At 38.7% G+C, this 22094-nt stretch overlaps 1 protein-coding gene across 3 annotated transcripts in view; it reads right to left on the bottom strand.

Annotated features, from left to right (window-relative positions):
• LOC133569779 (NEDD4-like E3 ubiquitin-protein ligase WWP1) overlaps window positions 1-22094 on the bottom strand; it is a 46042-nt gene that overhangs the window by 2552 nt on the left and 21396 nt on the right. For all 3 annotated transcript variants that reach the window (XM_061922386.1, XM_061922388.1, XM_061922387.1), the window contains exons 10-24: window positions 20940-21035; window positions 20568-20742; window positions 14887-14941; window positions 10108-10192; window positions 9676-9804; window positions 8675-8747; window positions 8510-8581; window positions 7355-7443; window positions 6731-6890; window positions 4831-4964; window positions 2407-2547; window positions 2202-2322; window positions 1647-1751; window positions 159-255; window positions 16-88 (exon numbers count right to left, since the gene is read on the bottom strand). In XM_061922386.1, the coding sequence (XP_061778370.1) occupies window positions 16-88; window positions 159-255; window positions 1647-1751; window positions 2202-2322; window positions 2407-2547; window positions 4831-4964; window positions 6731-6890; window positions 7355-7443; window positions 8510-8581; window positions 8675-8747; window positions 9676-9804; window positions 10108-10192; window positions 14887-14941; window positions 20568-20742; window positions 20940-21035 (1605 nt within the window). The remainder of the gene's footprint in view (window positions 1-15; window positions 89-158; window positions 256-1646; window positions 1752-2201; window positions 2323-2406; window positions 2548-4830; window positions 4965-6730; window positions 6891-7354; window positions 7444-8509; window positions 8582-8674; window positions 8748-9675; window positions 9805-10107; window positions 10193-14886; window positions 14942-20567; window positions 20743-20939; window positions 21036-22094) is intronic.

Here is a 22094-nt window from a genome sequence, read left to right as displayed (position 1 = left end):
TCTGACTGCACTCACCATGTGTGGCTCCTGGGAAGCCACGTCTCCTTCCCCACCTTCTCAATGCAGAACTTCTGAGGCCCGTTGCTCCCTAGAAGGCAGGACACAGGTCACGTGAGCAAGGAGACGACGTGTCATGCAGCAGCAGAATGTGTGCTGACCCATGAGCTCAGCAAAGCCCCCCAGGGGAAGTCTGCAGGTTCCAGTGACAAACTGCATGAGCCGCAGACGCACTTCATTGTCCACTTCTTTCACCAGCTGCAGGACACACACATTTAGACAACACTTTATTGTCCAGCTGCAGGACACACACATTTAGACAACACTTCCTTGTCCAGCTGCAGGACACACACATTAGGACAACACTTTATTGTCCAGCTGCAGGACACACACATTTAGACAACACTTCCTTGTCCAGCTGCAGGACACACACATTTAGACAACACTTCCTTGTCCAGCTGCAGGACACACACATTTAGACAACACTTCCTTGTCCAGCTGCAGGACACACACATTTAGACAACACTTCCTTGTCCAGCTGCAGGACACACACATTAGGACAACACTTTATTGTCCAGCTGCAGGACACACACATTTAGACAACACTTTATTGTCCAGCTGCAGGACACACACATTTAGACAACACTTCCTTGTCCAGCTGCAGGACACACACATTAGGACAACACTTCCTTGTCCAGCTGCAGGACACACACATTTAGACAACACTTCTTTCAACAGCTGCAGGACACACACATTAGGACAACACTTCTTTCAACAGCTGCAGGACACACACATTAGGACAACACTTCTTTCAACAGCTGCAGGACACACACATTAGGACAACACTTCTTTCAACAGCTGCAGGACACACACATTGAGACAACACTTCATTGTCCAGCTGCAGGACACACACATTTAGACAACTCAATGGCTACACATTTAACACACTTTTCCAACCCTGAAGTAGGAGAGCAGACCACGTCATACATGTTACCTTTAAACAGACTCAACAAGAACATTTCTCACTACAGACCTTCAAGATGAGCAATGCTGCTCTTGAAGTGTTGGTTTCACAGACCATCATTTCATTGTGGCTTGATTCAAGTTTGATGTCCAGCTCGAGAACAATCACAACTAATGACCTTTTGCCATGTTGTGCCAAGTTGAGGGTGCTCCCACCCTCTGAGGTCTACAAGCTCCATGGACGAGCAGTAAGTTGAGGGTGCTCCCACCCTCTGAGGTCTACAAGCTCCATGGACGAGCAGTAAGTTGAGGGTGCTCCCACCCTCTGAGGTCTACAAGCTCCATGGACGAGCAGTAAGTCGAGGGTGCTCCCACCCTCTGAGGTCTACAAGCTCCATGGACGAGCAGTAAGATGGCACAGGTTGATGAACTGAAGGTGGACTGTTTGTCTCAATGTCTTCTGATCTTGTCAACAATTGCCAGAACACTCTTCATTCATAGCTAGTAAGAAGTAAACACATATTCCCCGTGTGTGATGGTCAACAAGAGACTAAGCACTCCATATTGGAGGGCTGTTTGCAACCTACCACCGTGTTTGAAGCCTTACATTCCACCCTCACGTAACACAGGTGGTCGCTATGATACCAAACTGGAAAGCTAACATTAGAAGAGGCAGATGACAGTACCTGCCAGAACCAGATGATCTGTTTACTGTTCCTGGTGTAATGGCGATAGACCGTGTTCCTCTGCCAGTCCTGCAGGTCAACTTCTTGCATGCCACACAGCATCACCTGTGTCACATTTCAACAGCAGCATTTTCAATACAAGACATGTGCAGTGACACCAAGAAGGGATGCAGCTGCCTAATTGGAGTCTAGAATTTGCCATGGATGATTTATCTACAGTGGTTGTGCTTCGGCACTAGAAGAGGACTCACATTTAAATAAATATGGCTCAGTTGTCGCCGGAAGAACAACAACCAAAAAGAACTGATTAAAACTGTTAGACAAAACCAGGGTGTCTGATTATTTTTTTAAATGTGGACCCCTGCAAGACTGTGGACTTTGGTGTCTTACTGCAGAACAGCTAATGAGTCTCAACACTGACCTCAGCTAAATGTTTTGAATACAGTTGGAGCCCAGAAATAGATTTGTAACTGCTTAGAACTCAAAGTGGAAGACATGAAGAGAATCTTGTGTCATGCATTTAAAGACAGCAACATACATGATAGTACTGCTTACCTCCAGCTCCTTTTCATCAAAATACTGGAGCCACTGGAGTGGAACCACCTCATTAAAACCATCCAGGAAGGCTTTGGTTTGACCTTCAACTCCACGGGAGAACCTCCACTCGGCCATTAAGCTGCAAGACACAGGTGGGAAATGTAGCGGACGACAAATGACAGCATATTCCTGCTCAGTAAGATCCATGGACCAGTGTCTGAACCTGATGTACTCTTCCTTGTTCTCTTCCGTGACTAAGACGTTGGCGCCATCCGGCTTGAGGTCATGGGAGGTGATCTTGCCCAAGATTTCCATGTCCACTGAGAAGAACATCTCCAGACCACATTCCTCAATGTTGTTGTCCCTGAGGAAACACACGGGTGTGACACCATGATACATCAGCACTTTGACAACACTTCCAGTCTCATTATTTACTACTTTCTAATTGGACTGCAGTGTTTTTATTGTATTATATAGCAATGTTTACACTGCACTTGTTTAAAGTGCTGTGGTGAACACTGACAACACTGCTAGTCTAATTACTTAGTAGTTTCTAAGTGGACTCGTGTTCCAGTCGCAGTTCACTTACTGCCGTCTTGGTGCATTGCAGGTTTTCAAATTGTAGACATGTATTTTTATATACGTGCAAGGTTTTCCATAAATGTATTTATAAATACATTTAATGTATTTATAAATACATTTAAGGCTGTCTCAAGTAACCAAAAAATAAATAATAATAAAAAAAGCTACGTATATATATTTAAAATTTTGCGATAGAGTAAGTAACCCTGACGTTCCGGGTGATGAATGTGCTTCCATCGCCTGCAATCATGTTCCACAAAACATGGAGGAGTTGGTGGTGTGACTTGCAGTTCTCCTCCAAAACACTAAGGGGCAGTCTCTCCTGAAGGAGGACTGTCGTTGACTAGATATTATCTTCTGGCAAAGGGTGAGCAATGACAACCACAACATGGACATCTTTGTTGGCACAGTAACTAATCATTCAGAAGCATCACTTTGCTTTAAGGACCTTTCACTCATCAACCAAAGGAAAAAAAACACATGTGCGTGAAGATAGACGCCGCAACCCCTGAATGAGTTGCTGTAGAGGACGGGCAATGATATTCAGCTGCTCGGGACAGATCTATGTATTTAAAACAAAACAAAACTGTGGAATTACTATTGCAACATGTAAGCACAAGATTGGCAATAAAAATTAAAAAGTGTGGTACTTCACTTGACTTCTTGTGGACTTTATATCCCTCATATCAAAATATTCCTTCTTGCGGACTACTTGAGAGGTACTACTGGTTGGGAACTAACAGTGTTGGGATTGTGATCTTCCAAATATGCTCAGCAGCAAAGTAGACAGACATCAAGCTTGTAGCTCAGAGCAAATGCCGGCGACAACAGTTAAGCTAGCTAGATAGCGCTTACTATGCTAACTAGCAAGCATGTTTGGGCGCCCCCCTCAGTCCTGAGTGTGGTGTTGAGGCAAGAGGAACAGCGAGGACGTGCATCTTAGACGAGCGTTCCACAAATATTGTTTGCCTTAACACAGCCACAAACTACAGAATATGTTTTTTAATCAGGATACAATTGAGAACAAGTTATAAGGTTTGATGGACTAATGAAGGAACATCATACTAGGAATGCAAATGATGCATGTGTTTAGAAATGGAGGATTCATTTAAGCATTTTTAAAATAGAAATGGAATTATTTGAGCAAAAATGCTAATAAGCCCTTGAAATGCATTAAAAATATCCATCAATCCATCCATTTTCTACCGCTTATTACCTTTGGGGTCGCAGGGGGCGCTGGTGCCTATCTCAGCTACAATAGGGCGGAAGGTGGCGTACACCCTGGACAAGTCGCCACCTCATCGCAGGCATTAAAAATAGGCTGAGTCAATGAAACATTTTGACTAAATGCTATTTTACACCATGTTTACATTGTTTTATCTGACTCAAGTGTCAGGCAGCTGGAGGACCTCTAATTGATTTACTGTGGGAATGTCAGAAAAAAGTTGCAGTGTGTTGTGGAAATTGCCTCGTTTGTCCATCTTAGGTCACAGAAGGTGCTTGTGTTAGGAGAGTTGCTAATGTTAGCCAAGTTAGCTCATGCGTGTTGAAGTGTAGACGACTGCAAGAAAGCAGTCAGGTATGAAACACGCATGAACAGGACATGATGTCAGAGTTAGGCCAACAGCGACCAAAGAAGGGCAAAGTAGTTTGATTGAGTGTCCACTACGGAGGCAGCTCTTTTATCGCTTTTGGGCCTTACAAGACTTCTTGTGTCCAGTGTGAAGGCCAGAGATGAAAAACACAAACACGCATACGCACAAGTAGCAATTTAACAATGGCTTCCATGCTTTTTAGTTCATTTCCATTTATCCTTTGATTGACGTATTGACTATCCATACAGTCCTGCAATTATATACATCTTTTTAATGCCTAGGAAAATCACATTTAATGCTTCTTAATGCATTTTAAGACTTGAATTTTTACAATATCCATTCCTGACTTTAAAATCCACTGCAGACTTACTGAAAGTGTGCGTGTCCATCATATGACAACGTCTGTGTGTCCTAAACCTGCCCACTCGCTTTCCTGCATGAACAGACATTGGCAGAGAGAAAATACTCACCTGATCCATATGAGTGAGTTGTAGAACTCAGGGTCAATGGACTCTAAATCTTTGAGCAGGAGCTTCTTGTTCAGCATGCGTTTGTAGAAGGGTAAGGAGAAGCCTGTGTCAATGAACTTTCCATGGAAGAGTGCCTGCGCCAAAATACCACACACAAAGTTGGCAACTTTGTTTACACACATGAATACTACAAGAACTAAAATAAAGTTATGAACTTTGTCCGAACTGGAATGTTTAATCTCACCACCTAAAACCTGGGAAAATGGTCAACAGACAGTCAGCTTTCTACAAAATGTTTCAGGTTAAATTGTATGAAGTAAAACATGACTGAAGTTAGAGTTCTGAAAATGAAATGATCTTTAATTCAAATAAACTATTACTCTAGATGTACTGCGATGAAGCAACCCAGAGAGGGACAAGCGGTATGAAATGGATGGATAAAAGTCAAAGTATGAGTCTAACTCCCAAATGTTCAGCTTAACAGCCTGTGTGTGTAATTACACCTTAAAGGGGAAGTGCACTTTTTCACAATCATGATGAAAGACAAGAACACACATCTTTTTTGGGGGTGGGGGTTTAAAGATGATAAAAAAACACTTGGAAGATGTGGTTAATGGGAGTCATCGTTGTAGTCTCCAAAGTCTCCAAAACAACTTCAAAATCCTCCATCAACTTTTTATATACACACTGCAAGTATATATATCATGTAGTGACAGACACCTTCATAACAATATGTAATATGTACAATATACACACTGCAAGTATATATATCAAGTAGTAACAGACACCTTCAAACCAACATGTAATATGTACAATATACACACTGCAAGTATATATATCAAGTAGTAACAGACACCTTCAAACCAACATGTAATATGTACAATATACACACTGCAAGTATATATATCATGTAGTAACACACACCTTCATAACAATATGTAATATGTACAATATACACACTGCAAGTATATATATCATGTAGTAACAGACACCTTCATAACAATATGTAATATGTACAATATACACACTGCAAGTATATATATCATGTAGTAACAGACACCTTCAAACCAACATGTAATATGTACAATATACACACTGCAAGTATATATAACATTTAGTAACAGACACCTTCATAACAATATGTAATATGTACAATATTTACTGTATTTTGGTCATTTTAATCAATGCCAGAACTGATTTCATCAGCGCACTTATTTCCATTTCCACAGCAGCGCACATCTGACTTCTGGCAACAACTCCTTCCGGATACAAACTCGTGAGTGTGTTCTAATCATGGCAGATTCAGTAACAAACAACAAATACGACTAGTTTTGGACAAATGAGGATTTACAACGGTATCTTTTTGAAGCTGAATATACAGAGGATGAACTACTGCTCCTAGAAGCGAGCACATAGGAAGGTGAGGCGCTGCAGCAGATGGAACCCGAAAGAGTGAATCGAAACTGCAAAATGTGGGACTTAAAGCAAAGCCATTTTGACATAAATGAACCATAATATGAATGCATTTTCAAAGTTCTTTAGAAGTAGAATTGATTGCTCCTATTAGCTACATTGCTAGCCACCTACAATGAGCCGATTTCTATATATTAGAATACAAAAGAAAGCACTTTAGTCTTCTAGTCGCTTATAAGGATTGTAAACAATAGGCAACATTCCAAATAAGTGCTGTTTCCCTTTACACACACCTTTTAACAACCTTCTGATGGTAGACTAGCTTAGCAAAGCACATCTCCACTGCTCTACTTTGCCCAAAGCGAGGCTGACTAAATATTTTTTTTGCCCCACTCTATTACTGGAGGTGTGCTCATCTAAAACGTCATTTGCAGTCACTGTGTGCCACTTGTTAGGTCCCATGCTAGCAGGGCTTGTGTGTGCGTACCATTGCAATGAATCTGCCGATGAAGCAGAAGTAGGAGAGGTGGTCTGGGTTGATGGCAGAGGCCGGGTTGATCTGCAGACAGTAGTTGCTCTTGCCAGCGTACTCAAACAGGCAGTACATGGGGTTCAGCACCTCATGCGACAACAAGAAGAACCACTCTCTGGAGAGCACAAAAGGAAATCCACTGGTGATCAACAGAAAACACGAAATAAAATTGGCACAATGTTTACTCTTATTCACATGATCAGAACTACAGGTGGGACTCTTTCAGCACCTCACCATTCCATTGTTACATATACATACATACCATGAATTGATTAACGTGGACCCCGACTTAAACAAGTTGAAAAACTTATTGGGGTGTTACCATTTAGTGGTCAATAGTACAGAATATGTACTGTACTGTGCAATCTACTAATAAAAGCTTCAATCAATCAATCAATTGTTGTCTCTCCTGACCTATTCATCTACTTGCTACTTTCCTCTTCTTAGCTGCTGACTCTCTGCTGTAACATGGCTTCTTTCCTCTCTCACCACTTAACATGTTTGGACATTTGTACATGGATTGTCATCATGATGCATCAGAGCATTATTCCCAGCTCTCATCACAATAGTTTGTATTACCGTGCTAAGCCTCCATAGTCAAGACCTTCCTCGCCTCTGAAGATGACGTAAAGTCTCCGCCGCAAGTCGTAAGGTTTCAGGGCCATGATCTAATAAAAAAAAACACACCACAAACAATGGTAACAATAATGGGAAAGTTTTGTGTTTAGTAATATATAGCACAATATATTAGGGATGTTTCCATCAAGGTTTTATGCCCATTCCCATAATCCATGAGTGAGATTGGCTGATACCAATTACACGTATTAACTGTATATTTTGACAGTTTATTTATGGTGGCTTTACCATGAATTGATGAAGGTGTACCCCGACTTAAACAAGTTGAAAAACTTATTGGGGTGTTACCATTTAGTGGTCAATTGTACGGAATATGTACTGAACTGTGCAATCTACTAATAAAAGTATCAATCAATCAATCAAAAGGCTACTACTGACAGTTTAACAACATAAACACCATATTTGAACTAGTTACTTACTGTCTTTTATTACATACAATTATTTGAGCAAAACAAAGTCAATAAAACACAATAACTAAACAAATGCAAAAAGTAATATCTGCTACTCATTGAAATCCTTTGGTTTTTGCTCTCAAAGTCAAAGTGGCCAGGTAATTATTGAGGTTGCAAACATAAACAAAAACAACAATTATTTAGAGAAAAAAAAAATATTGATTTGATCACTCTTGTATCGATCATATATACACACACATATACATACATATACAGTATATATACACACATACATCCAATGTGCGCATACATATATATTTACAAACACACATATATATATATATATATATATATATATATATATATATATGTGTGTGTGTGTGTAAATATATATGTATACACACACACACACACACACACACACACACACACACACACGCACACACACGCACGCACGCGCAATATACATAATATATAATATACTAAGAAATAAGAGTTTATTTGCAGCAATGGAGGGAATTACTATTAATTTAGGGGAGCGGCTGCACACTTGTCAGGCAGACGATCAGCGTTTGTGATCGACATTACACGGTATTAATCTGCAATGGCCAATCGTGCACTTGTTCAGGAAAATGGTCCGATACCGATGGGTGGCTGACCAATGGGCACATCCCTACAATGTACAGTAGTGAAAGTATCTTTAGACCTGCTGGAATGAGTCCTCAAACAAGGTCTGTCTGGACACAGTGATCTTCACGTGGCTAGGAAGAGCGTTTGACTGAAGATAAACACAATAAAAAAGTGATTTCAAGTGTGATTCAATTTAAAAAAAAAAAAAAAAAAAAGAGGTTCTAGAAAAAAAAAGACCAACCTGGCACAAGTAGCGAAAATGTGCAAGTTTCCATCGGAAGCTGCGCTCGTATGCAATCTGTGGGCCTTTGGTGCTGGACAAACAACCGTTTTAAAAGGTTAGGTTTTATTTGTATACAAACAGCTGCTCATCAAGTCTTTGTGGTTGCTTTCTACATGTGAACTCTTCCTACATAAAATGTCATGGTGGTGCTTTGGTCAACATTTTGCATACGTTTGGTTTTACAGACCATTTTCAAGCATGTCTCTTCTACTTTGTATGAGAAATGGCAATGTGCATGTATGAGACAGTCTGCCCCACAACAAGAGGATAGAGACAAAAAAGCAATTTATTGACTAGACATCGGATTACAACTGAATAAAAACGGTGAACGTGCTCCTTGTGTAAACCTCTTGCATGTCCGCTGACATAACTAGGGCAACATTCTAAAGTCTCAAATTCTAAATGGATTGTTTGGAATACAGCAAAAGTGTTTCATTAAGATCTCCGCCATGCCTCCAATGTTTTTGTTCATATTTCCTGGGGTAATGGAGATCCAAAATAGACAAAAACAGCTGCCAACAGGTAAGAAAAGTTGGTTTTGCGTAGTATGACCTCTATAATGTACATTGAATACATGTCACCTGGCAGTTTCTGTTTAAGAACACTCGTTTGCTGGCGAAGCAACAAAAGTCATGGAATTTAAATTATTTTAATTAAGTACACAAGCATTTTCTGTGTGGACTAAAGCAATGACATTCCAATTAATTACCGGCATATTGACTTCTACTACTGATATCCAACCATTATCATGAAATGCCCCAAATGTTTATTTTGAAATGATGATTTACTACTAGTGATGTCACTTATTTAACTGGGGTATCCACCTGCTGCCATCATCCAGCATGTTTTCACATGTGTTCGAAGGTCACTGGGCTAAAAGAGGTGGTGCTGGAAAACATGTTCCCCAAAAGACTCAAACTGTCCAAACACTGTAAAAAGGATTTGAAAAGGCTTCTTACACAGAGGACTTTCCAGTGCGGGGGTCACTAAATGTGGTGGTTCTGGTGTTGTGATCGACAAAGTATCGAACACCCTCCCTCGTGTAGCGGATCTCCCAACCCTCGGGCAGAGGGTCTTCATTCTGTAGCCTGAAACAAAAGATGTATAGAATAGTGACGCATATTGCAATGACACATTGTGTTGATAAATCTGAATATTTTGTTAAAATAATAATTCAAGAATTGTTTTATAATTGTTTGGAACTTCTTGACACTCTGTTATTGATGTATATATAGAATATTAATGATAATCAAGTTCAGAAGGTATGCTCTTCATATACGTAATGACAACATTTCTTTGTCCGGTGGAACCGTAGCCATGCAAATTAGAAGATGACATCATTTTGTCGTGTTGTAGAAGTTCCACTGAAAAATATGTTTGTCTGAGCTCACCCTTGTGTTCGGGGGTCTTCCCACTGAGTTGTCTTTGTGTTGTGGTTGACAAAATACACTCTGTCATTGGAGTCCACACGCCTCTCTGGAAATGATTCAAACATATTTTTAAATAAAAGTTATCTCGAAGAGGAACTGCACTTTTTTGGAATGTTGCCTATCATTGTCAATCCCTATGTGAGACATGTTTTTGTTGAATTTATATGCATTTTAGTTTGTAATATATATCTCTTAGAAGATGTAGCTAATGGGTATCCGATTTATTCCACCTATTAAGCAAAGTGAAAAACATCCAAAAAACGTCATCAACGTTTAATATAAATGTTTCAAGTATATATGTCATGCAGTAACATTCATAACATGTAATATATACATGATGTAAGTATATATGTCATGCAGTAACATTCATAATAACATGTAATATATACATGATGTAAGTATATATGTCATGCAGTAACATTCATAATAACATGTAATATATACATGATGTAAGTATATATGTAGTATCTAGTAACATTCATAATAACATGTAATATATACATGATGTAAGTATAGAGGTAGTATCTAGTAACATTCATAATAACATGTAATATATACATGATGTAAGTATATATGTCATGTAGTAACATTCCTAATAACATGTAATATATACATGATGTAAGTATATATGTCATGCAGTAACATTCATAATAACATGTAATATATACATGATGTAAGTATATATGTCATGCAGTAACATTCATAATAACATGTAATATATACATGATGTAAGTATATATGTCATGCAGTAACATTCATAATAACATGTAATATATACATGATGTAAGTATATATGTAGTATCTAGTAACATTCATAATAACATGTAATATATACATGATGTAAGTATAGAGGTAGTATCTAGTAACATTCATAATAACATGTAATATATACATGATGTAAGTATATATGTCATGTAGTAACATTCCTAATAACATGTAATATATACATGATGTAAGTATATATGTCATGTAGTAACATTCATAATAACATGTAATATATACATGATGTAAGTATATATGTCATGTAGTAACATTCATAATAACATGTAATATATACATGATGTAAGTATATATGTAGTATCTGGTAACATTTATAATAACATGTAATATATACATGATGTAAGTATATATGTCATGTAGTAACATCATAATAACATGTAATATATACATGATGTAAGTATATATGTCATGTAGTAACATTCATAATAACATGTAATATATACATGATGTAAGTATATATGTAGTATCTAGTAACATTCCTAATAACATGTAATATATACATGATGTAAGTATATATGTCATGTAGTAACATTCCTAATAACATGTAATATATATATGATGTAAGTATATATGTCATGTAGTAACATTCATAACAACATGTAATATATACATGATGTAAGTATATAAATCATGTAGTAACATTCATAACAACATGTAATATATACATGATGTAAGTATATATGTCATGTAGTAACATTCATAATAACATGTAATATATACATGATGTACAGTAAGTATATATGTAGTATCTAGTAACATTCATAATAACATGTAATATATACATGATGTAAGTATATAGTATGTAGTATCTAGTAACATTCCTAATAACATGTAATATATACATGATGTAAGTATATACGTCATGTAGTAACATTCCTAATAACATGTAATATATACATAATGTAAGTATATATGTCATGTAGTAACATTCATAACAACATGTAATATATACATGATGTAAGTATATATGTCATGTAGTAACATTCATAACAACATGTAATATATACATGATGTAAGTATATATGTCATGTAGTAACATTCATAATAACATGTAATATATACATGATGTAAGTATATATGTAGTATCTAGTAACATTCACAATAACATGTAATATATACATGATGTAAGTATATATGTAGTATCTAGTAACATTCCTAATAACATGTAATATATACATGATGTAAGTATATATGTCATGTAGTAACATTCTTAATAACATGTAATATATACATGATGTAAGTATATATGTCATGTAGTAACATTCATAATAACATGTAATATATACATGATGTAAGTATATATGTCATGTAGTAACATTCATAATAACATGTAATATATACATGATGTAAGTATATATGTAGTATCTAGTAACATTCCTAATAACATGTAATATATACATGATGTAAGTATATATGTCATGTAGTAACATTCCTAATAACATGTAATATATATATGATGTAAGTATATATGTCATGTAGTAACATTCCTAATAACATGTAAAATATACATGATGTAAGTATATAAATCATGTAGTAACATTCATAACAACATGTAATATATACATGATGTAAGTATATATGTCATGTAGTAACATTCATAATAACATGTAATATATACATGATGTAAGTATATATGTAGTATCTAGTAACATTCATAATAACATGTAATATATACATGATGTAAGTATATATGTAGTATCTAGTAACATTCCTAATAACATGTAATATATACATGATGTAAGTATATATGTCATGTAGTAACATTCCTAATAACATGTAATATATACATGATGTAAGTATATACGTCATGTAGTAACATTCCTAATAACATGTAATATATACATGATGTAAGTATATATGTCATGTAGTAACATTCATAACAACATGTAATATATACATGATGTAAGTATATATGTCATGTAGTAACATTCATAACAACATGTAATATATACATGATGTAAGTATATATGTCATGTAGTAACATTCATAATAACATGTAATATATACATGATGTAAGTATATATGTAGTATCTAGTAACATTCATAATAACATGTAATATATACATGATGTAAGTATATATGTAGTATCTAGTAACATTCCTAATAACATGTAATATATACATGATGTAAGTATATATGTCATGTAGTAACATTCCTAATAACATGTAATATATACATGATGTAAGTATATATGTAGTATCTAGTAACATTCCTAATAACATGTAATATATACATGATGTAAGTATATATGTCATGTAGTAACATTCCTAATAACATGTAATATATACATGATGTAAGTATATATGTCATGTAGTAACATTCCTAATAACATGTAATATATACATGATGTAAGTATATATGTAGTATCTAGTAACATTCCTAATAACATGTAATATATACATGATGTAAGTATATATGTCATGTAGTAACATTCCTAATAACATGTAATATATACATGATGTAAGTATATACGTCATGTAGTAACATTCTTAATAACATGTAATATATACATGATGTAAGTATATATGTCATGTAGTAACATTCTTAATAACATGTAATATATACATGATGTAAGTATATATGTAGTATCTAGTAACATTCCTAATAACATGTAATATATACATGATGTAAGTATATATGTAGTATCTAGTAACATTCATAATAACATGTAATATATACATGATGTAAGTATATATGTAGTATCTAGTAACATTCCTAATAACATGTAATATATACATGATGTAAGTATATATGTCATGTAGTAACATTCCTAATAACATGTAATATATACATGATGTAAGTATATATGTAGTATCTAGTAACATTCCTAATAACATGTAATATATACATGATGTAAGTATATACTGTATGTCATGTAGTAACATTCCTAATAACATGTAATATATACATGATGTAAGTATATATGTCATGTAGTAACATTCCTAATAACATGTAATATATACATGATGTAAGTATATATGTAGTATCTAGTAACATTCCTAATAACATGTAATATATACATGATGTAAGTATATATGTAGTATCTAGTAACATTCCTAATAACATGTAATATATACATGATGTAAGTATATATGTCATGTAGTAACATTCCTAATAACATGTAATATATACATGATGTAAGTATATACGTCATGTAGTAACATTCTTAATAACATGTAATATATACATGATGTAAGTATATATGTCATGTAGTAACATTCTTAATAACATGTAATATATACATGATGTAAGTATATATGTCATGTAGTAACATTCTTAATAACATGTAATATATACATGATGTAAGTATATATGTCATGTAGTAACATTCTTAATAACATGTAATATATACATGATGTAAGTATATATGTCATGTAGTAACATTCATAATAACATGTAATATATACATGATGTAAGTATATATGTCATGTAGTAACATTCTTAATAACATGTAATATATACATGATGTAAGTATATATGTCATGTAGTAACATTCTTAATAACATGTAATATATACATGATGTAAGTATATATGTCATGTAGTAACATAACTCCCCGCCCACAAGTCATTCTCCCCTAACTCAGTTGTAAGTGCCAGCACTTTGGTAAAGTAGGTGAGAAACTATTGAATTCAAGACAAAACATGTAGCTACTATACTACTAAAGGTGGTGCTCCTCTCATTGTCTTCGCCAACAAGAGTCTTCAATAAAAAGTGATATTAAATATACATCCATGTATTTTCTACTGTTTGATGGAGGTAAAAATAAGGATGTTCTGCAATTCAGATGTTTGAGTGTCTGTCATGCATTAGTAAGAGTTGCGGTATTTCTCAAGAGTAAAAAATTGCACTGATTTTGTAGGATTCTGCTTGGTCGGAGCTTTTGGAACGTACTGCTAATGAAAACCAAGGTACCACAGTATCAATGGAAGCGAGACTGAGAAACAGAACATGAACTTACCCCAACCAGGAGGTAGCGGGCCAAGAGGATCATTCTCAGCAGACATCATTGAGGCCTGAAAATAAGAGGTGTAAATAGACTTTACAAACATGAAAATTATCAAAGTATTTTATATGTTGCCGTCAACATTAACTCTGGTTGGTTCGTCTAGCGGTCTTTACATTTGAACTGATCATGCTTTGGATGGATGACGTCACAGCAAGAATGAAAAACTTGGAGCATTGCAAAGCTCACAGGATAACCAAAGAAACCTGTAGACAGTAAATTTGCAAGTTCGAGTGCAAGGAGTTTACCAAAAGGTACCTGTCATATCAGTAAATACTTCAAAAGAAATCATTTCTACTGTACAAGTAACAAGAGGGCTTTGGAATACTTCTAAATACAAATAATTAGTCTTGTTTGTACCCCGCCTTCCGCCCGATAGTAGCTGAAATAGGCACCAGCGCCCCCCCCGCCACCCCGAAGGGAATAAGCAGTAGAAATGGATGGATGGATGGATAATCTTGTTTTACAATGGACATTTCTGTTCAAAGTGACACATCTTTAACTATTTATCTTGCCTTCAAGGGGGACAAGCGGTAGGAAATGGATGGATCTAAACCAGGGGTGTCTAAACTTTTTCCCTTTGGGGGCCGAATACGGCTAAAAAAATAATTTTAGTTGGGGGCAAAATAAATACACTTACACACACACCATATGCAGTATATATGCGTGCATTTGTGTGTGAAGGTGTCTTTGGTGTGTGTAGGTATGTGTGTGTGTGTGTGTATATATATATATCCATCCATCCATCCATCATCTTCCGCTTATCCGAGGTCGGGTCGCGGGGGCAGCAGCCTAAGCAGGGAAGCCCAGACTTCCCTATCTCCAGCCACTTCGTCTAGCTCTTCCCGGGGCATCCCGAGGCGTTCCCAGGCCAGCCGGGAGACATAGTCTTTCCAACGTGTCCTGGGTCTTCCCCGTGGCCTCCTACCAGCTGGACGTGCCCTAAACACATCCCTAGGGAGGCGTTCGGGTGGCATCCTGACCAAATGCCCGAACCACCTCATCTGGCTCCTCTCGATGTGGAGGAGCAGCGGCTTTACGTTGAGCTCCTCCCGGATGGCAGAGCTTCTCACCCTATCTCTAAGGGAGAGACCCGCCACCCGGCGGAGGAAACTCATTTCGGCCGCTTGTACCCGTGATCTTATCCTTTCGGTCATGACCCAAAGCTCATGACCATAGGTGAGGATGGGAACGTAGATCGACCGGTAAATTGAGAGCTTTGCTTTCCGGCTCAGCTCCTTCTTCACCACAACGGATCGATACAACGTCCGCATTACTGAAGACGCCGCACCGATCCGCCTGTCGATCTCACGATCCACTCTTCCCCCACTCGTGAACAAGACTCCTAGGTACTTGAACTCCTCCACTTGGGGCAGGGTCTCCTCCCCAACCCGGAGATTGCACTCCACCCTTTTCCGGGCGAGAACCATGGACTCGGACTTGGAGGTGCTGATTCTCATTCCGGTCGCTTCACACTCGGCTGCGAACCGATCCAGTGAGAGCTGAAGATCCCGGCCAGATGAAGCCATCAGGACTACATCATCTGCAAAAAGCAGAGACCTAATCCCGTGGCCACCAAACCGGAACCCCTCAACGCCTTGGCTGCGCCTAGAAATTCTGTCCATAAAAGTTATGAACAGAATCGGTGACAAAGGACAGCCTTGGCGGAGTCCAACCTTCACTGGAAACGTGTCCGACTTACTGCCAGCAATGCGGACCAAGCTCTGACACTGATCATACAGGGAGCGGACTGCCACAATAAGACATTCCGATACCCCATACTCTCTGAGCACTCCCCACAGGACTTCCCGAGGGACACGGTCGAATGCCTTCTCCAAGTCCACAAAGCACATGTAGACTGGTTGGGCAAACTCCCATGCACCCTCAAGAACCCTGCCGAGTATAGAGCTGGTCCACAGTTCCACGACCAGGACGAAAACCACACTGTTCCTCCTGAATCCGAGGTTCGACTATCCGGCGAAGCCTCCTCTCCAGTACACCTGAATAAACCTTACCGGGAAGGCTGAGGAGTGTGATCCCACGATAGTTGGAACACACCCTCCGGTCCCCCTTCTTAAAGAGAGGGACCACCACCCCGGTCTGCCAATCCAGAGGTACCGCCCCCGATGTCCACGCGATGCTGCAGAGTCTTGTCAACCAAGACAGCCCCACAGCATCCAGAGCCTTAAGGAACTCCGGGCGGATCTCATCCACCCCCGGGGCCTTGCCGCCGAGGAGCTTTTTAACTACCTCAGCGACCTCAGCCCCAGAAATAGGAGAGTCCACTACAGATTCCCCAGGCACCGCTTCCTCAAAGAAAGACGTGTTGGTGGGATTGAGGAGGTCTTCGAAGTATTCCCTCCACCGATCCACAACATCCGCAGTCGAAGTCAGCAGAACACCATCCGCACCATACACGGTGTTGATAGTGCACTGCTTCCCCTTCCTGAGGCGCCGTATGGTGGTCCAGAATCGCTTCGAAGCCGTCCGGAAGTCGTTTTCCATGGCTTCCCCGAACTCTTCCCATGTCCGAGTTTTTGCCTCCGCGACCGCTAAAGCTGCACACCGCTTGGCCCGTCGGTACCCGTCCACTGCCTCCGGAGTCCTATGAGCCAAAAGAACCCGATAGGACTCCTTCTTCAGCTTGACGGCATCCCTCACTGCTGGTGTCCACCAACGGGTTCTGGGATTACCGCCACGACAGGCACCAACAACCTTGCGGCCACAGCTCCAATCAGCCGCCTCGACAATAGAGGTTCGGAACATGGTCCACTCGGACTCAATGTCCCGCACCTCCCTCGTGACATGTTCAAAGTTCTCCCGGAGGTGTGAATTGAAACTCTCTCTGACAGGAGACTCTGCCAGACGTTCCCAGCAGACCCTCACAATGCGCTTGGGCCTGCCAGGTCTGTCCGGCATCCTCCCCCACCATCGCAGCCAACTCACCACCAGGTGGTGTTCGGTAGAAAGCTCCGCCCCTCTCTTCACCCGAGTGTCCAAAACATAAGGCCGCAAATCCGATGACACAACTACAAAGTCGATCATGGAACTGCGGCCTAGGGTGTCCTGGTGCCAAGTGCACATATGGACACCCTTATGTTTGAACATGGTGTTTGTTATCGACAAACTGTGACGAGCACAGAAGTCCAATAACAAAACACCACTCGGGTTTAGATCCGGGCGACCATTCTTCCCAATCACGCCTCTCCAGGTTTCACTGTCGTTGCCAACATGAGCGTTGAAGTCTCCCAGTAGGACAAGGAAATCACCCGGAGGAGCACTTTCCAGTACTCCCTCGAGTGTACCCAAAAAGGGTGGGTATTCTGAACTGCTGTTTGGTGCGTAAGCAAAAACAACAGTCAGGACCCGTCCCCCCACCCGAAGGCGAAGGGAAGCTACCCTCTCGTCCACTGGGTTGAACTCAAACGTACAGGCTTTGAGCCGGGGGGCAACCAGAATTGCCACCCCAGCCCGTCGCCTCTCACTGCCGGCAACGCCAGAGTGGAAGAGGGTCCAGTCCCTCTCGACAGAACTGGTTCCAGAGCCCTTGCTGTGCGTCGAGGTGAGTCCGACTATATCCAGCCGGAACTTCTCTACCTCGCGCACTAGCTCAGGCTCCTTCCCCCCCAGTGAGGTGACGTTCCACGTCCCAAGAGCTAGTTTCTGTAGCCGAGGATCGGACCGCCAAGTGCCCTGCCTTCGGCTGCCGCCCAGCTCACAATGCACCCGACTTCTATGGCCCCTCCTATGAGTGGTGAGCCCATTGGAGGGATGACCCACGTTGCCTCCTCGGGCTGTGCCCGGCCGGGCCCCATGGGAACAGGCCCGACCACCAGGCGCTCGCCATCGTGCCCCAACTCCGGGCCTGGCTCCAGAGCGGGGCCCCGGTGACCCACGTCCGGGCGAGGGAAATCTGGGTTCATTTCGTTGTAATTCCATAGAAGTCTTTGAGCTGCTCTTTGTCTGATCACTCACCTAGGACCTGTTTGTCTTGGGAGACCCTACCAGGGGGCATGAAAACCCCCAGACAACATAGCTCCTAGGATCATTGGGACACGCAAATTCCTCTACCACGGTAAGGTAGCAGCTCAGAGATATATATGTATATATATACATATACACATATATATATATATATATATATATATATATATATATATATATATATATATATATATATATATATATATATATATATATATATATGTATATGTATATATATACATATATATATATATATATACATATACACACACACGTTAAGTCACGTTAATTAAATCATTCACGTATATGTATGTATGTGATATATGTATACGTATATAAATATGTATACATATATAAATATGTATACATGATGTAAGTGTATATGTACACATATGTATACTTATAAGTATAAATGTATATATATACTTGTACATATACATATACAAGTACATATACATAAATATATATGAATGTATATATATATACACAGTATATATACTTATACATATATATATGTATATACACCTTATATAAATATGTAAAGATGTATACACACACACGTGTATATATACACACTTGTATACATTTACACACACACATACATATATGTATACAAGTATACACACACACATATGTATGTATCTATATATATATGAATATATATATATATATGTGTGTGTAAATATATATATATATATATATATATATATATATATATATATATACACATTGATACACACACACACAGACACACACACAGTGGGACAAAAAAGTATTTAGTCAGCCAGCGATTGTCCAAGTTCTCCCACTTTAAATGATGACAGAGGTCTGTAATTTTCATCATAGGTACACTTCAACTGTGAGAGACAGAATGTGAAAAAAAAAATCCAGGAATTCACATTGTAGGAATTTTAAAGAATTTATTTGTAAAATCTGTGGAGGGAGTTGAAAGTCTGTGTTGCTCGGCGACAGCCCCAAAACATCACTGTTCTCGAGAAGATCTGCATAGAGGAATGGGCCAAAATACCAGCTACTGTGTGTGCAAACCTGGTCAAGACCTATAGTCATCGTTTGACCTCTGTTATAGCCAACAAAGGTTATATTACAAAGTATTGAGTTGAATTCTTGTTATTTATCACCATAATTTACAAATAAATTATTTAAAATTCCTACAATGTGAATTCCTGGATATTTTTTTTTTCACATTCTGTCTCTCACAGTTGAAGTGTACCTATGATGAAAATTACAGACCTCTGTCATCATTTGAAGTGGGAGAACTTGCACAATCGCTGACTGACTAAATACTTTCTTGCCCCACTGTGTGTGTGTATATATATATATATATATATATATATATATATATATATATATATATATATATATATATATATATATATATATATATATATATATAAAAACACACACATATATAAACCTGCAATACAGTTACAAAGAGAGGAAATAACTCCTTTTATTTTTTTTATATATGCATTATGTTTACATCTGTTTATTTGCAGGTGTGTAAAATTGTGGTCCAGAGGCACAATATTCTGAGAGGTGCATTGCAAATAATTCTGTTTAAATGGAGTAGACGGATTCAATAAAAGATGAAACCATGGAAAATGTATGGAGACAAAACAAGATCCTCTTACGGAATAGAGGTATCTCTGGTTAAACTGCTGCATAGCTCCCTGCAGCTGGCTGCGCTGACTTTGCCACTGCTCAAAATTTCGGACCGACTCCATGGTGGGGCGCTGCCACGTGGTGGTGCGTGTGTTGTGGTCCACGTAGTAGATCCTGCCCCGGTCATCCACTCGACGCTCCCATCTAACGGGGAGAGGGATTTATCAGTATTGCATCATTACATGTATTTGTTTCACTGCATGACATGTTAACAAAGGTGTTCCTTGCTGTGGGCAACACACCTTGTATAACCTGAATAGGAGTTCAAATGTGTGGACATTGATGAAATTCAATGAGAAATGTAAAAGCCTGGAGGAGGTGACAAAAAGATGCAAACTCACCCTGGTGGCAGAGGCTGTGGTCTTTCCCAGGTAGTAGTCCTGGTGTTGTGGTCGACATAATACGTTCTCCCATGTGGGTCTTTCCTCTGCTCCCACCTTAGGAGCACAACACTATAATCATCTGTCATGCAAACAACAAGATAGCAGAGTAGTGTTACTGTTCAAACATGCAACCTTATTTTGTGAAAATATGTATGATTTCTTTCTTCTTTCTGACTTCACAAGTCACTTACATAATGTAACCTGGTTGGATATAAACTGTATTTTTCACCACCGCTATTTGTGGGGGTCGTCTTCGCAAACTACCCTCAAATGGTAAAAGAAACACATTTTAGAGATGCCTATAAAAAGTGTCACACTCTGAAGAAACTACATAGCAATCCGTAACATGGATGTGCTTGAGGAAGTTGTACATTGTGCTAGCACAGGGGTCGGGAACCTTTTTGGCTGAGAGAGCCATGAAAGCCAAATATTTTAAAATGTATTTCCGTGAGAGCCATATAATAGTTTTTAACAATGAATGTAACTAAATGCCTGCATTTTTTTAGTAAGACCAACATTTTTAGAGTATTGTAGGTCTCCTATTCTTTTTAATAACATTGTTATTCTGAAGTTAACCAATAATAAATAAAATACTTCTTATCATGAATGCGACTTCTTGAACAGGTGCGGTAGAAAGCGGATATTTTGACACTGTGATTACCAGCGTGATTATGTAGGTAGGTAAGTATTGTTATTGCCCAAGTACAACACAACTTTGTTGATTGACTGATTGATTTGATTAGACAAACAAACAGTGTTTAGGGTCACAGAACAGCTATGGGTAGAAAAAAAAACTCCAGAGCAAAGCATATATACGTATCACAACATACATCTCCAGACTTGCAACAGAGGGGAGGGAGTGCGGGGCTATGGTGGCGGGCTGCAGCTCTTCAGACACTGCCCAGTTGTCCATCACCCCTAAGGGATTCGCGTCAAGGGCGTTGGATGAATTATTCATTACTTATCGTGTTAAGCAATGTCAGCTAAGATTTATCTTGAGAGCCAGATGCAGTCATCAAAAGAGCCACATCTGGCTCTTGAGCCATAGGTTCCCTACCCCTGTGCTAGCATGACATTAGCACCCATCTTCAGACCAGGAGGGGGTGATGAAAG

The sequence above is a fragment of the Nerophis ophidion genome, linkage group LG15 (genome assembly GCF_033978795.1).
Source record: "Nerophis ophidion isolate RoL-2023_Sa linkage group LG15, RoL_Noph_v1.0, whole genome shotgun sequence".
Lineage (NCBI taxonomy): Eukaryota > Metazoa > Chordata > Actinopteri > Syngnathiformes > Syngnathidae > Nerophis > Nerophis ophidion.
Note: the sequence above shows the minus strand (reverse complement) of the source record. Positions and strands in the feature narration are given on the sequence as shown.